General features: G+C 36.3%; 1 protein-coding gene across 1 annotated transcript; it reads right to left on the bottom strand.

Moving 5' to 3' along the window:
* Nucleotides 1–1,241: 1,241 nt before the first annotated feature.
* On the bottom strand, nt 1,242–3,884 carry LOC131039038 (G-type lectin S-receptor-like serine/threonine-protein kinase At2g19130). The gene has a single exon (XM_057971681.2). The coding sequence runs from the start codon at nt 3,827–3,829 to the stop codon at nt 1,418–1,420; it is 2,412 nt and encodes an 803-aa protein (XP_057827664.2). The 5' UTR covers nt 3,830–3,884; the 3' UTR covers nt 1,242–1,417.
* Between the last annotated feature and the right edge of the window lie 9,407 nt (nt 3,885–13,291).

The raw sequence follows: 13,291 nt of genomic DNA on the forward strand, positions 1-13,291 counted from the left end.
TGTTGGGTTTTCTTGATGAAAATTTTTGGGCATGACATTGGTATTAGAGCACTAGGTTGCAGCTCTAGGGATTAGTTGGGCCTTAATTTCAGTATGTTTGTAAGGAGCATGCAATCAACTTTGTGCTAATTAGAATACAGTGTGGAAAAAAAATTATTTGTGGGTTACTAAATTTTAGTGAAATTATTTTGTATTGAAAATACGAAATTTGGCTCTAACCTAATTAAACTCATAATATATCCAATTGTTAAATATTGACCTTTAGATATGATTCAAGTACATATTTAATTAGGACATTTGAAGAAAACTCAAACTTAACAAAAACTCTATGGTTAAGTTACATAAAGAAAGCATTTGTCTAATTAATAAGGGTTATTGTGTTAATCTTTCAATTCTACTATTTCATTCACTTAAACTCTAAAAATGGTATATTTTAGTTTTCAACGTGGTCATTAAATAAACTTCAACGCATTGACTTTTGAGAACATAATTTTTTGAAAATGTTACTTCTTAAAGGTATGATTTTTGTTTGGGGACCACATGTTTGGCTATACAATTTTAGTACCAATAAAAAATATAAAAAAGTGATTGTAGTAAGGAACAACATAACTTTAATTCTAAAAATAAAAAATCAAATGAGACAAGGTTGTTTTACTCTCAAAGGTGAATAGATCTGCAAATACTTGATATGATTTATAATAGTAGCAACAACAGTGAAACATAAGAACCCACTTGACCTTTATTTTTTGTGCACTTTCAACATCTCATCTAGTACCAATTGAGTATGTTTTAGGGTTAAGAGTACACCTTTAAATCATGGGTTACTTAAACCAAACTTTAAGGTCTTGTTCACATATTGATGTTGGACTAGAGATACTCATAAAACTAGTACCTTCTACACTTTAACCTCATATACTCCCCTTGCACAAAAAAAATCAATATCTACATATAGCTTATATTAAGAATTAAAATCGCACTCTCTTATGAGATAATAATTAATGTCATCTTGAGGTCGATATTTCAATTGCTCACATAGTCAAATTTTATTGAAAACAAAATCCTATCTTTCTTGATAAAAATTATATTGTAGGTAAGTTCACCCTTATTCTACTTTAAAAAAATAAGGGAACTACAAGAATACCAGATATTTTGCATACAAGTAAAATACATAACAAGAGCATTGAAGAAGCATTATAACAAGCATTTAGTGATTGCATTCCATTGTTTTTCTGACTAAATAGTAAGTTGTAAGACACGAAAGGTTGAAATTCAAGTTACAGTAAATATGGTACAAAGTGTAAACAAGGAACATTTGCTAAATTAGATAATACCATTGTGCTTGATTAACCAGGAACCTTTAAGCTTAAATAACCTATCTACAGGATGTGCCCCGCTTACACTATTCTATCTAATAACATCACCTTTCGCTACTGCTGCTGTCAGTGTCGCTTACGTCTGCTTTCTTGTCCATGAGCGCAGAGCTTTGAATCTGCGGAATTTGAGGCTGCATCTTCCCTTCCAGCATTAGCACCACTTGCCTCATGCTTGGCCTCACCTCCTCATCCTTTTCAATGCATAACAACCCTACAATACTTGCTCTTCTCACCTCCTCAAGATCTCTCTCCTCTGCAATACCCTCCTCCACAATATTAATCATGTTCCCATTATATATTTGAGTTGCAACCCACCCTGGAAAGTAATACTGATTGGAATCTTGCACGGTTAAATCCAGAGTTCTTCGACCGGAAATGATTTCCAAGAGCGTCATACCAAAACTGTATACATCAACCTTGGGAGGGATGGGAAGACCGGAGATCCACTCTGGAGCCAAATAACCTCTCGTTCCTCTCGTTGTTGTCAGGACGCGGCTGAAATCTCTACCCACAAGCTTTGCCAACCCGAAATCGCCCAATTTTGGTGAAAAATTATTGTCCAGAAGAATATTTTCGGGCTTAACATCACAGTGAATGATGCAATTTCTGCATTCTTCGTGGAGATAAAGTAACCCTCTTGCGGTGCCTAAAGCGATCTGGAATCGGGTCGTCCAGTCTAGTACCTTCTGCTTGCGTTTGATATTATTTGTGAAGAGTAAGGAATTGAGAGAGCCGTTGGGCAGGTAATCATAAATCAGAAGCCTTCTCAATCCTTGTACGCAAAACCCTCGAAGCCTGACCAAATTCGCATGCTGTATGTTTCCAAGAGAACTGATTTCTGCTCGGAATTGCTTCTCATCCTGTCTGGAACCCTCCAGTCTCTTTACGGCGACCAGCGTATCGTCTATTAGGTATCCTTTGAACACCGTGCCGAATCCTCCACTCCCCAGCTTATACCTGAAATTCCTAGTTGCAATCTTCAACTCCATGTAACTAAACATTCTTAGAAAAGGGTCCGAGGAATCTGCACACCTCTCCATTGATCGTAGCCAATGTCTCTGCCGATGCCACCGCCACATTAGAATTGAAAAGATACTCAAAGTAACGGTAGCAGCACCAACAATACCTAGCACGATACTTGAGGTTATGCGTTTGGAGGAGGACGATCTATCGGTCTTCGAAAGTGCAGAGGCATCTACCCGAATAAAAACATTTGAACTGTTTTTGGATTCACTTTTATGCATGTTTAACAAATCCACTGACCAGATTTGGCACGGCCCTGAAGGTGGATTGAAAGAAAACGCTGTGCATGAGCAGTTAAGGAGGCAGGCTTTCTGGCAATCTTTCTTTGAGGTTGCAGGGTACGAGGAAGCGGAATCAACATCAGGCAACGTGACGCTCGGCTCCACGAATCCGTCCGTGCTGCCATTTTTGGCATAACAGTTTAACGGGCTCTGCCGAACACAGCCACTGAACCACCACTCCTGCGAAGCCCAGGTGTAATTATTCAGCGGGGTGAAGCCTTCCACGCAGCTGCAGAATTCAATATTGTTGGGTTTGCAGCTTCCGTAAGCGCCGCATTGACCATATACGGCACACTGATCTCTTGGTTGAAACCAGAACAAGTTCCATCTACTGTCATCAAGCAAAGAATATTGTTGTATTACTCCCGACTTCACTAGGACGAAACGTGAGAGCTCATGCTTCAGAATCATCCATGTATATGTAATATACAAACCAGTGTTAGTATCTTCAACGCTGATATTGTACAAGGCTTTGTTTGTCATTTCTGGAATTTGACTGAAAACATGGCCGTCCCAGGTTCCGCTTGTCCAATACTGTACAGAATTGTTCCATGTTAGAACGAATTGTTTGGCCCCAGATGGATCCACATGAAAAGAGAAAAGACCAGGAGCAGGATCCAATGAACTTTTCCAACAGGCTAGCTTTTGCTGTCCACCAATCCTCATCCCTGGAAACAAAGTGTCAACAGGATAGTCGAAACTCTGCCAAACAATTTCAGTTTTATAGTCATCACTGAGCATTACAAAATTACCAGAATCTAATATCACAGCCTGTGAAGCCTTCTTGGTCACATTGACCAGCCAAAGAGATGCACCTGTTGCATCAAAGAGTCCCAGATCACCTTCTTTTGACAACTTCAAAACGCCAGACCTTTTTCTCGCGGGACTCTCCCTGTTAGCCACCCAAACGACCGTCTTCTGTGTTATATTGGCATACCAGATGCCGACATACCAGTTACTGGTTCCATTTGGGTTGAAGAATCCCAATTCAAATGTGCCATTCTTGGAAATTATTGTCTGGTTTTCAGTAAGCGAGGTGTCCAAGGAAAGAGTATCTCCACCCTCGACAGCAGCACCATAACTTTTCAGCTGAATAAACACCGCAAAAACAAAAAACAGGCGCAAGCATAAGTTTTCCCTGATCTCTCCCATCGCTTTAGTGTTTGGTATGGAACGAAGCTTCTAGCGTTGAAACACAACGGAAATAAATGCTAAGGTGGAAATTTCACCGAAAGCAAAATGTCACTTCTAAGAGACCCAGTTTCCCAAACGTGTAAGCTGCAGATTCGTACCAAAGAGCTTGGAATGAATGCACACTGTCACATGTAATAATTTTGACACGATATTTGCACCACTTAACACAAAGCTTTAAATTTAATGGACGGAAAACTGTATTTAGGCTTTACGAAATTTAACGTTTGAGACTATTTGGGCACAATGAGGATCGATCGCCTTTGAAAAAACAAAGTTGAGGGACAACAATTGTAGTGTTTTAATTTAAGGGCATTGAAACTTCGTTTTTTTTTTTGTCTGGAAACAACTTTTGACTTACTGATAAACCGTTTTCAGTCGCTTGTATTTCAAGATTTGGGACTATTCACATGTCTTTATCTTTATAATATTATTTTTTTTACGAAGGAGAATGCTTGCGTAAAGATCTGGTGACAAAATTTGTACGATAATGCAATCAAAGCTCTCTGGATTTAATCTCACTAACCACGTTTGGAAATTTGTGCAACTCTATTTCTTGCGAATAGCTGGTGTGTGGGTACATGCACCATGCAAACGTCGTCACTACCTGAATAACAGCTGGATCCTCTCTGTCAAACCGTACATGTTCCAGCATGAAGAAAAACCGCCGTGAGAAATCAGAAACCTTCCAAAAACTGTGCAGATTGAAATTCAGTTGTGTCCTCTTCAAAATGATTTATCAGTCGGCCTGAAAATGTTGGCATTGGCTATCCCGGCAGCAAAATGGCCCCTACCTTAGGCGCTGGCTATGGGGCCCTTTAAACAGCACCCCATAGCCCCCTACTTCCTAACCTTCTGTGCCTGCCTCCTCCTGCAGCATTGTGCAACCCTCTCCTGTCCGTGCAACCCTCTGCGGCTTCGAATAGTGTGCCCTCCCGTGCTGTCGTTAAAGGGATTCCGTTGTCCCTATAAAAAATATTACTTATATTTTTGTTAAATTTTGTATATATTTTTTTAAATGTATTTTATTTATATTATATTTTTAAATATTTTTATTTATTACTATATTTTAAATTTCATATATTTTTAAATATATTGTTATAATTTTTTTAATGTATTTAATTTTGAATTTTTATTTTTTAATTTATTTCTATATTTAATTTTATAAACTTAAATTCAAATTATATTATATAATTCTTAAATAATTACATATTCTACATTTTATATAAATTAAAAAATATTTTTATGTAGTTTATAGTTTAATAAATTTTATGCACTTTTAATTTTTGTATTAAGTATCATAGAATCACAAAGCTCATTTTTTGCTCATTCCAACATCAAACTAGAAATAACAATTGGAAGACCAAGGGTCACAACTTAGAAATCTACTTTAAACAAGCAATGAAAGACCAAAAGTCACAACTTAGAATTCTACACAAAGGTGTCCCTCATGGGAGTTGAACTTGGGTCTCCACATTGAAAACTCAATGCTTTAACCAACTAAGCTCAATCCCTTGTACTTATATAGTTATAAATCAAAAGTAGGTAAAGTTTATTATAATATAAACTTTATATGTTTTTTTATTATAATTCAAAAGTGAATAAGCTTTCACTTCTAGTTCAAAAGTGGAAGTTTATTTTTCAATTGTGGAAGACTCGAGTCACAACTTTGAATTTCATATTAGATGTCCCTTTGGGATTTGAACTGTGATCTCCACAATGAAAACTCAATGCTTTAACCAATAGAACACAACCTCCTTAGACAACTTTATGCACTTTTAAAAAAACTTTCTAAGTTTATTAAATTTAATTATAATTTAAAAGTCAAAAAAATTTAAAACTTTATAAATTTATTAAACTTAATAAACTTTCAATTATAATTCAAAAGTGAATAAACTTTCAGTTATAATTTACTTTAGTGATTTTTAATTATAAGTGAAAGCTTATTCACTTTTGAATCATAATAAAGCATATAAAATTTATATTATAATAAATTTTATGTAGTGCATAAAATTTATTATACTATAAAGTACTTAAAAAATATAATATATTTTATATTATATAATTCAATATAGAATATGCATTTATTTATGAATCATATAATATAATTTAAAATTTAATATATATAATTAAATATAGAAATACATTTTAAAAAATATAAATAAAGTACATTAAAAATAAAATAAAATATTTATTAAAATATAAATAAAATATATAAAATTTAAAATATAATAATAAAAAAATATATATAATTTTTTTTTCATGTTTATGTAATGGTAATTATAATTAGTGAATCTGCAAATTTTCGATGATTAGTGAGAGTTATTGCTATCGATCAGCACTCTATCATACGTCTCACGGTTTTTCCTCCTTCCAAGTGTAAGCCAACTAGGAGCGAAGTGGATGGGGCTTGGCAAGCAGTGTCCCAAGGGAAAAAGACCAAGCATTGGAGGAAATCCCTTCAAACCCTCACAAGCCCTAATTCGATTCCCTTAGGGCACAAAATTGCTCTGCAATTTTGAACAATTTGTTGCTCGAGGGCACTAAATATGCTTGCTTTCCCCCATCCTCCCCCCATCCCTCAGGGCATTTCAACAAATTGGTGGGACAAGCTACGGAATACAGAAAGGTGTTGAACCAAAGATGGCTTAAGGCAAATCCTACAAACCGTGGAATTTCATGGCAAACTACGGTGGAATTTTCCATGGTTAACAAACTCAGGAAAGCAACTCCTCCTCATACTGCGAAGAAGGAAGAGCGGTCGTGGTCGAACCCATCAAACCTAGTAGGTCAAAAAATGGAGATCAGGCTGGATTTAGAGATTCTCCAGTAGAACATCAACTTTCACCAAAGAAAGAGATTCATTGCTAATTGGCGAGGCTCTCATTATTCCTTTGAAGATATGAAAGGTTGGTGGGAAACTAAATTTCACAACCTAGTAAGCACCTATAATCTGGGTTCTCATTGCATTCTAATTACATGCATAGACTCAAGTGTTAAGCAAAATTTGCTTAGAAGTAAGGAGAAATTGCTTAATGGTTGTATCTTTCATTGCATTGATTGGGTTCCTAATTTTAACCCTAAAGCTTTTGAATTCAATAGCAAACTGCATTGGGTCAACATTGGTCCCCTTCCTGTCAAATTTCATGTTTCAGAAATAATAGAATCACTTGCGGTAGGGTTAGGGAAATGCCTGGCTATTGAAGGTATTCAGGATAAAAACTTTGATAAAGACATTAAATTACTTATTGATTTCAAAACTGTTGGTGTAAATAATTATTCATCTTGGATATTATTACACTTTACTTAAGTTTACTTAGGAAATGCATTTCATATTAGTTTGGGTATGAGACACTTGGGTGTTTGTGCCACATTGGGATAGTGTTTGTAGGAGAATTTCCACCTTTTATAGTGTTGATCTTGTTGTTACACTCTACATTCAGTGGGCGATCCATGTAATGTCCCTTACTAGTAATATAAGTATCAATATGTTTGCCTGGGATAAAGATAGAAAAAATAAATCAGAAATGAAATCATTGCTCATATAAAAGAAATATCATATTTAAACATACAGAAATTACTTTTCCTTACAGATTATACAGATGCAGCGGAAACAAGATTTATTCAATTGTAATTTATATGGTTTATAACATTTTTTTTCCTTTAATAACCATAGTTGGTAGCACAGGGAATGATCCAGTTAGCCCATCCATCCCACTCTGGATCCAAAGGCAATCATGATGCCCCTTTGGCTTACTATTAGTGGTGTGGGTCTTATCCCCGCAATTTATTCCTTGTCTCACCCTAAAATTATTAAACCAAGGAAGTTTCAGATTGTAGAGGGGCTTATTAATGGCTAGTCCTAGGCCCAGTAGCAATCATAAGCCCTACTGGCCTACTGATCTTACATGGATTAGTAGGTGGACAACTGAGATAGGCTTATCCTCCTCTCCCAACCACTCTGCCTTCCTGGGATTTTTAGCAAATTAGTGAATAGATTCATTGTTATTGACATAAGATTCTACAGTAAGTTTTAGTTTCTGATTTGTAAAATAATCTGTCAGTATTACAGCAGAATGTTTTATCCAAATTTTATATAATTTTATGGTTATTATACTTGGTGAACAGAAAATGTACTCATTAAGGAATTCACTTATGCCACTAGTGGTTTAACTTTATTAGTAATCTAGTTATGTATATCATAATATATCAGATGTACTGTGAAAGACTGCCAATTCCTTAGCATAACATTATTCATACTTTATTACTATTGTAACTGCTTATACATATCAGATTGTGACTATTTGTAATCATAAATACACATATGACATTAAGTTTAATTAACTGATATGCACAGCTCTATCGAATCATATAAATAGTTACAGTTTAATGTATTATGCAAGTTGAATGGTGGATATTTACGGGTTGATTCCAGAACACATGAATCTGGAATTGATACAAATTACCGTTGTATGTATAACCATGAATCTAAATACTGTGCACGTTACAAGTCAACCTGAAACGTTAAAACTAATCAGCATATTTTCTGAGTATGCGTCATACCTGGGATGATTGGTTTATTTGATGAATCAAAACTGCGATTGGTTTCACTCCCTCAATATTCAATTCTCTTTCTTCCTTTTCCGTATCCTCTCCCTAATTCACCAAAACCCGATATATATATTCCTTCATAAAGCATATTAGAAAGTCACAACTAGTCAGAAAGATGCATGTCTTCCTACAATCGTGACTTTTGTTTTAAACACCATAATTAGTAATCGATGCTTAATACTTTAGGCATCGTATATAATAAACTCTAAGTTATTTATTAAATTAAGAATAATGATTAATTGAATTAGCTTTGTCATCATTAAATTAATTAATTTAATAAAAGATTAATATAAGACAAAAAATCTAAAATCTGGAACAGAGATTGTATTACATAGATGTTAACATTTTGTACATTTATCATAGGATATGATAGTCCTCCCCTCTTGAGTTTGCTTGTCCACAAGCAAATTTTGTGTTGGGGGTGATTAAAAATTTCCTCCCCTTCCCAAGTAGCATCTTCTTCGGGCAACCCTTTCCATTTAACCAAGAACTCCAGAATGGTTTTGTTCCTCAACTTTTTTTCCCTCATATTCAATATTAGTTCGGGTTTTAATAAGAGTTTGCCTTCATCATCAAGAGGACGTAGATCAGCACAGGGAGCAACATGTTTCCCCAAAACTCTCTTAAGTCTAGACACATGAAAGATGTTATGGATCCTGTTGTTTGCCGGAAGCTCAATCTCATAAGCTACCTCTCCTATTTTCCGCAATACCTTATAAGGGCCATAAAATCGTGGTTTGAGTTTCTTAGCACCATTGGACTTCAGGGATGACTGCCTATAAGGCTGAAGCCTTAAAAAAACCAAGTCACCTTCTTCAAAAGTCCTTTCTTCTCGATGATGGTCTGCGTACATTTTTTGCTAATTTTGAGAGTGGTGTAAGTTATCTTTCAAGGAATTCAGAATATCCACATTTTGCTGTATAAAGTCTTTAGCACTTGGCACTCTACTTTCTTGGATTGCTAATCCTCCAAAAGTCATTGTTTCATATCCATAGAGAGCCTTAAAGGGGCTCATGCCAATAGACATATGATAGGTTGTATTGTAACAATATTCCCCTAAATGCAACCACTTAATCCATGAATTCTACTGATTTGTAACATAATTCCTCAAATATCCTTCTAGCCATTTATTTACTATTTCAGTTTGCCCATCTGTCTAGGGATGATAACTAGTACTAGGGGTGAGGGTTGTCCCTGCTAATTTGAACAATTCTTGCCAAAACTGACTGAGGAAGCGGCTATCACGATCGCTTACAATATTCTTTGGTAACCTGTGTAATCGAAATACTTCTTGGAAGAAAACTTCAGCTACATGGTGTGCTCGATACGCGGTGGAAATGCCAAAAAAATGGGCATATTTGGTTAATCGGTCTACCACCACATAAATGCAATCTTTTCCCTGAACTCTGGGTAGGCCGGTAATAAAATCCATAGAAATACTTTCCCATTTGTTATTAGGAATGGGCAACGGTTTTAGGAGCCCGACCGGGTGTGTTTGTTCCACTTTATTCTTTTGACAGGTCATGCATTCCTGAACATACCTTAAAACATCTCCCTTGAGTCCCTTCCATGAAAATTTTTCTCTTATTTGCTTGTATGTTTTATAATAGCCTTGGTGCCCTACCAAGGGATTATCATGATATTCCTTTAAAATTGTTCCCTTGAATTTGGAATTTGATGCAAGGAAAATCTTGTTTTTATAGAAGATCAATTCTTCCATCACCTTGTAATCCTCACTTGGCAAATTCCCTTCCATTATTTCAGTAGCTAAAGAATTTTTGCATATTCTACTATGATTTTGGATTTCCAATCCCCAGTAATCCTAGTTAGAGTATTCAAATAGGACCATCTGGATAAAGCATCAGCTACCACATTCCTTGCTCCCTTCACATATTCTATATCAAAATCATATGCTTGAATTTTGCTCACCCATTTCTGTTGGCGGTCATTAAGATCCTTTTGGTTCATGAAGAATCTGAGACTATTGTGGTCGGTCTTTACATTGAATTTTCCTCTGACTAGGTACTGTCTAAACTTTGCAAAAGTGTGCATAATAGCTAGCATTTCCTTATCGTAGATGAAGTAGTGTTTTTCTTTCTCTGATAATTTACGGATTTCAAAGGCAATAGGGTGCTTGCTTTGCATGAGAACTGCCCCTATTATGTCACCCAGAGCATCACATTGTAACTCAAAGGGTTAGGTGAAGTCCGGAATTGCTAGGACCGGACATGAACTCATTGCCTCCTTAAGTGTTTCAAAGGCTTGCTGTGATATTTCACTCCATGAGAAAGCCCCTTTTTTTGTCAAATCTGTGAGAGGTGCTGCTATTTTAGAGAACTCTTTAACAAATATCCTATAGTAGCTGCATAACCCAACAAATCCTCTTAATTGGGTCAAACTCCTTGGTTTTGGCCACTCTTTGATGGCTTTGATTTTCTCCTCATCAACGCTGACTCCTTGGGAGTTAATTTTGTGACCAAGATAAAGAATTTCTTCTAAGCCAAACTCACACTTGGAGGCTTTGGCATACAATGATTCTGATTCAAGAATACTCAATACCTCCTCGATGTGTTGTAGGTGTTCCTCCCATGTTTGACTGTAAATAAGGAGGTCATCGAAAAACACAAGTAAACATTTACTTAGGAATTTGCGAAAAGTGTGATTCATGCAAGATTGGAACATTGCCAGGGCATTTGTGAGGCCAAATGGTAGCACCAAGAATTCGAAATGCCCATAGTGACAGCGAAAAGCAGTTTTTGGCACATCTTCTTTCCTCATTCTTATTTGATGATATCCCGACCTTAAGTCAATTTTTGAGAAATATTTGGCTCCATGAAGTTCATCTAGCAGTTCGTCAATTCGGGGAATAGGGTATCTATTTTTTATAGTTTTCTTATTCAGTGCCCTATAATCCACACACATTCTCATTGTCCCATCCTTCTTTTTCACCAATACTACAGACGAGGCAAAGGGACTTGAACTTGGTTGTATATGACCCATCTCCAATAATTCTTTGATGGTTTTCTCAATTTCTACCTTAAATTTATAAGGATGTCTATATGGTGTGGTGATTACTGGTTTAGCACCCTCTTCTAACTCAATTGAGTGTTCAAAACCTCGGCTAGGAGGGAGTCCTATTGGAATATCCTCAAAGACCTTCTTGTGTGTTCTTAAAATTGGTTGGATGTCAATATGAATTGCCTTGTCATGTGGGGTTGGTTGATCTAAGACCAGACATCGAGCAATCCATTCCCCTTGCGCATTTCTAAGAATCTTTTTCATTTTTTTACATGTTATCACTTTAGTTGTTCCATCCGGCAGCCCCTTTAGGGTGACCTCCCTTCCATTGTGCTGAAAACAAATTTCCATGTTTGGGAGATCCATGGTCTACCTAAAATGGCATCATTGTCAAGGGTAACTACATAGAAGTCATCCCTGATTGTGTGATTCCCCATGTTGAGCTCCATTTGGGGAATGAGTTGTCTGCAAGGAGCTATGAACCCATTGGCCAATGCTACTTTGAATCCTTCAAACTCTTGAGTTTTTAACTTCCTTCTAGCCACTAGTTCTTTGCTAATAAAGTTGTGGGAGGCGCCACTATCCACCAAAGCAACTACCCTTTGCCCTTGAAGAGTGCCCTTCAGTCTGAGGGGTCTATGTTCTGAATTTTGTGAGATGGTTGCTAGAATGACAGGTTCAGTAACATCAAGTTTTGCCCTTTTTTGTGAATTTTCTTCTATTTCATCTGCTAACTCCCTTTCCAAGCGATGTGCTTGTATTTTTTTACAATGATGATTTTTTTCCCATGGTTCCTTACATCTGAAGCACAAATTTTTTCTCCTTAGTTCATCACGTTGTTTTTTAAATTCCCCATTTTTACAAATGTGACCTTTCTCCCATGGTTCCTTGCAATAGTGGCAAGGCTTTTCATTATAATGATCTTTCCTGGGATTTTCTCCTTTATGCTGGCTTTTTGTATTAGATTGGAGATTCTTAGGTTTCTCTTTGCATGAGGGGGCATCAAATTTTTTTGCTTTCAAAATTGCTTCTTCTAGACTGATTGGTTCCATAGCACCTACTATACTATAGATTGAGTCTTTTAGTCCTTCCACAAAGAGGTAAGTGAGCCTCTCTTGAGAAATTTCTGGTACCATCATTGCTAACCCTTAAAATTCAGTGGCAAATTCTTTCACAGTCCCTTCTTTTTTTAACCGGGTTAGCTCCTTAAAGTACCATTGTGGATGTTTTTGATCGAACCTTTTGATGATTTTCTTAGTGAATTCTTCATAGGAAGTGATATGTTGGTGACCTAGGGTGACAAGACCGTGGTGCCACCAATCATGGGCAGCTCCTGTGAGATGTAATACTGCAAATTGGATTGCATTTTCTTCTGTCATAGGGTTGAGGGAAAGATAGGTATCAAGTTTTTGGATCCATAATTTGGCAGAAAATTTTCTCGACCCATCAAAATTGGGAAGGGTGATTTTGCTGATTCTTTCCCTGAGGTCTTTATTTCCATACCTTGGCCTTTTAGCTTGGGGAATAGCCCTCGTTTTGGCCTCATGGTAATCTCTAAATGACACATTTGCTTTTAGTTTTGGGTCTAAGTTTGTATATGCTCTTAATATCTCATCTACATTATCCAAAGGGCAATAATTTTCTTCTTCCCTGAACTCTTCTCTAGGTAAAAAGAATGGTTTTGTGGGCCTTGTATTTGCACTATCATTCCCTTGATTATTTTCGGAATGATGAGAGTTGGTGTCCCTACCATTATTTTGGGTAGCTCTAGAATTATCGTTGCTTAGGGTTTGG

The sequence above is a fragment of the Cryptomeria japonica genome, chromosome 6, assembly GCF_030272615.1.
Source record: "Cryptomeria japonica chromosome 6, Sugi_1.0, whole genome shotgun sequence".
Taxonomy (NCBI): Eukaryota; Viridiplantae; Streptophyta; class Pinopsida; order Cupressales; family Cupressaceae; genus Cryptomeria; species Cryptomeria japonica.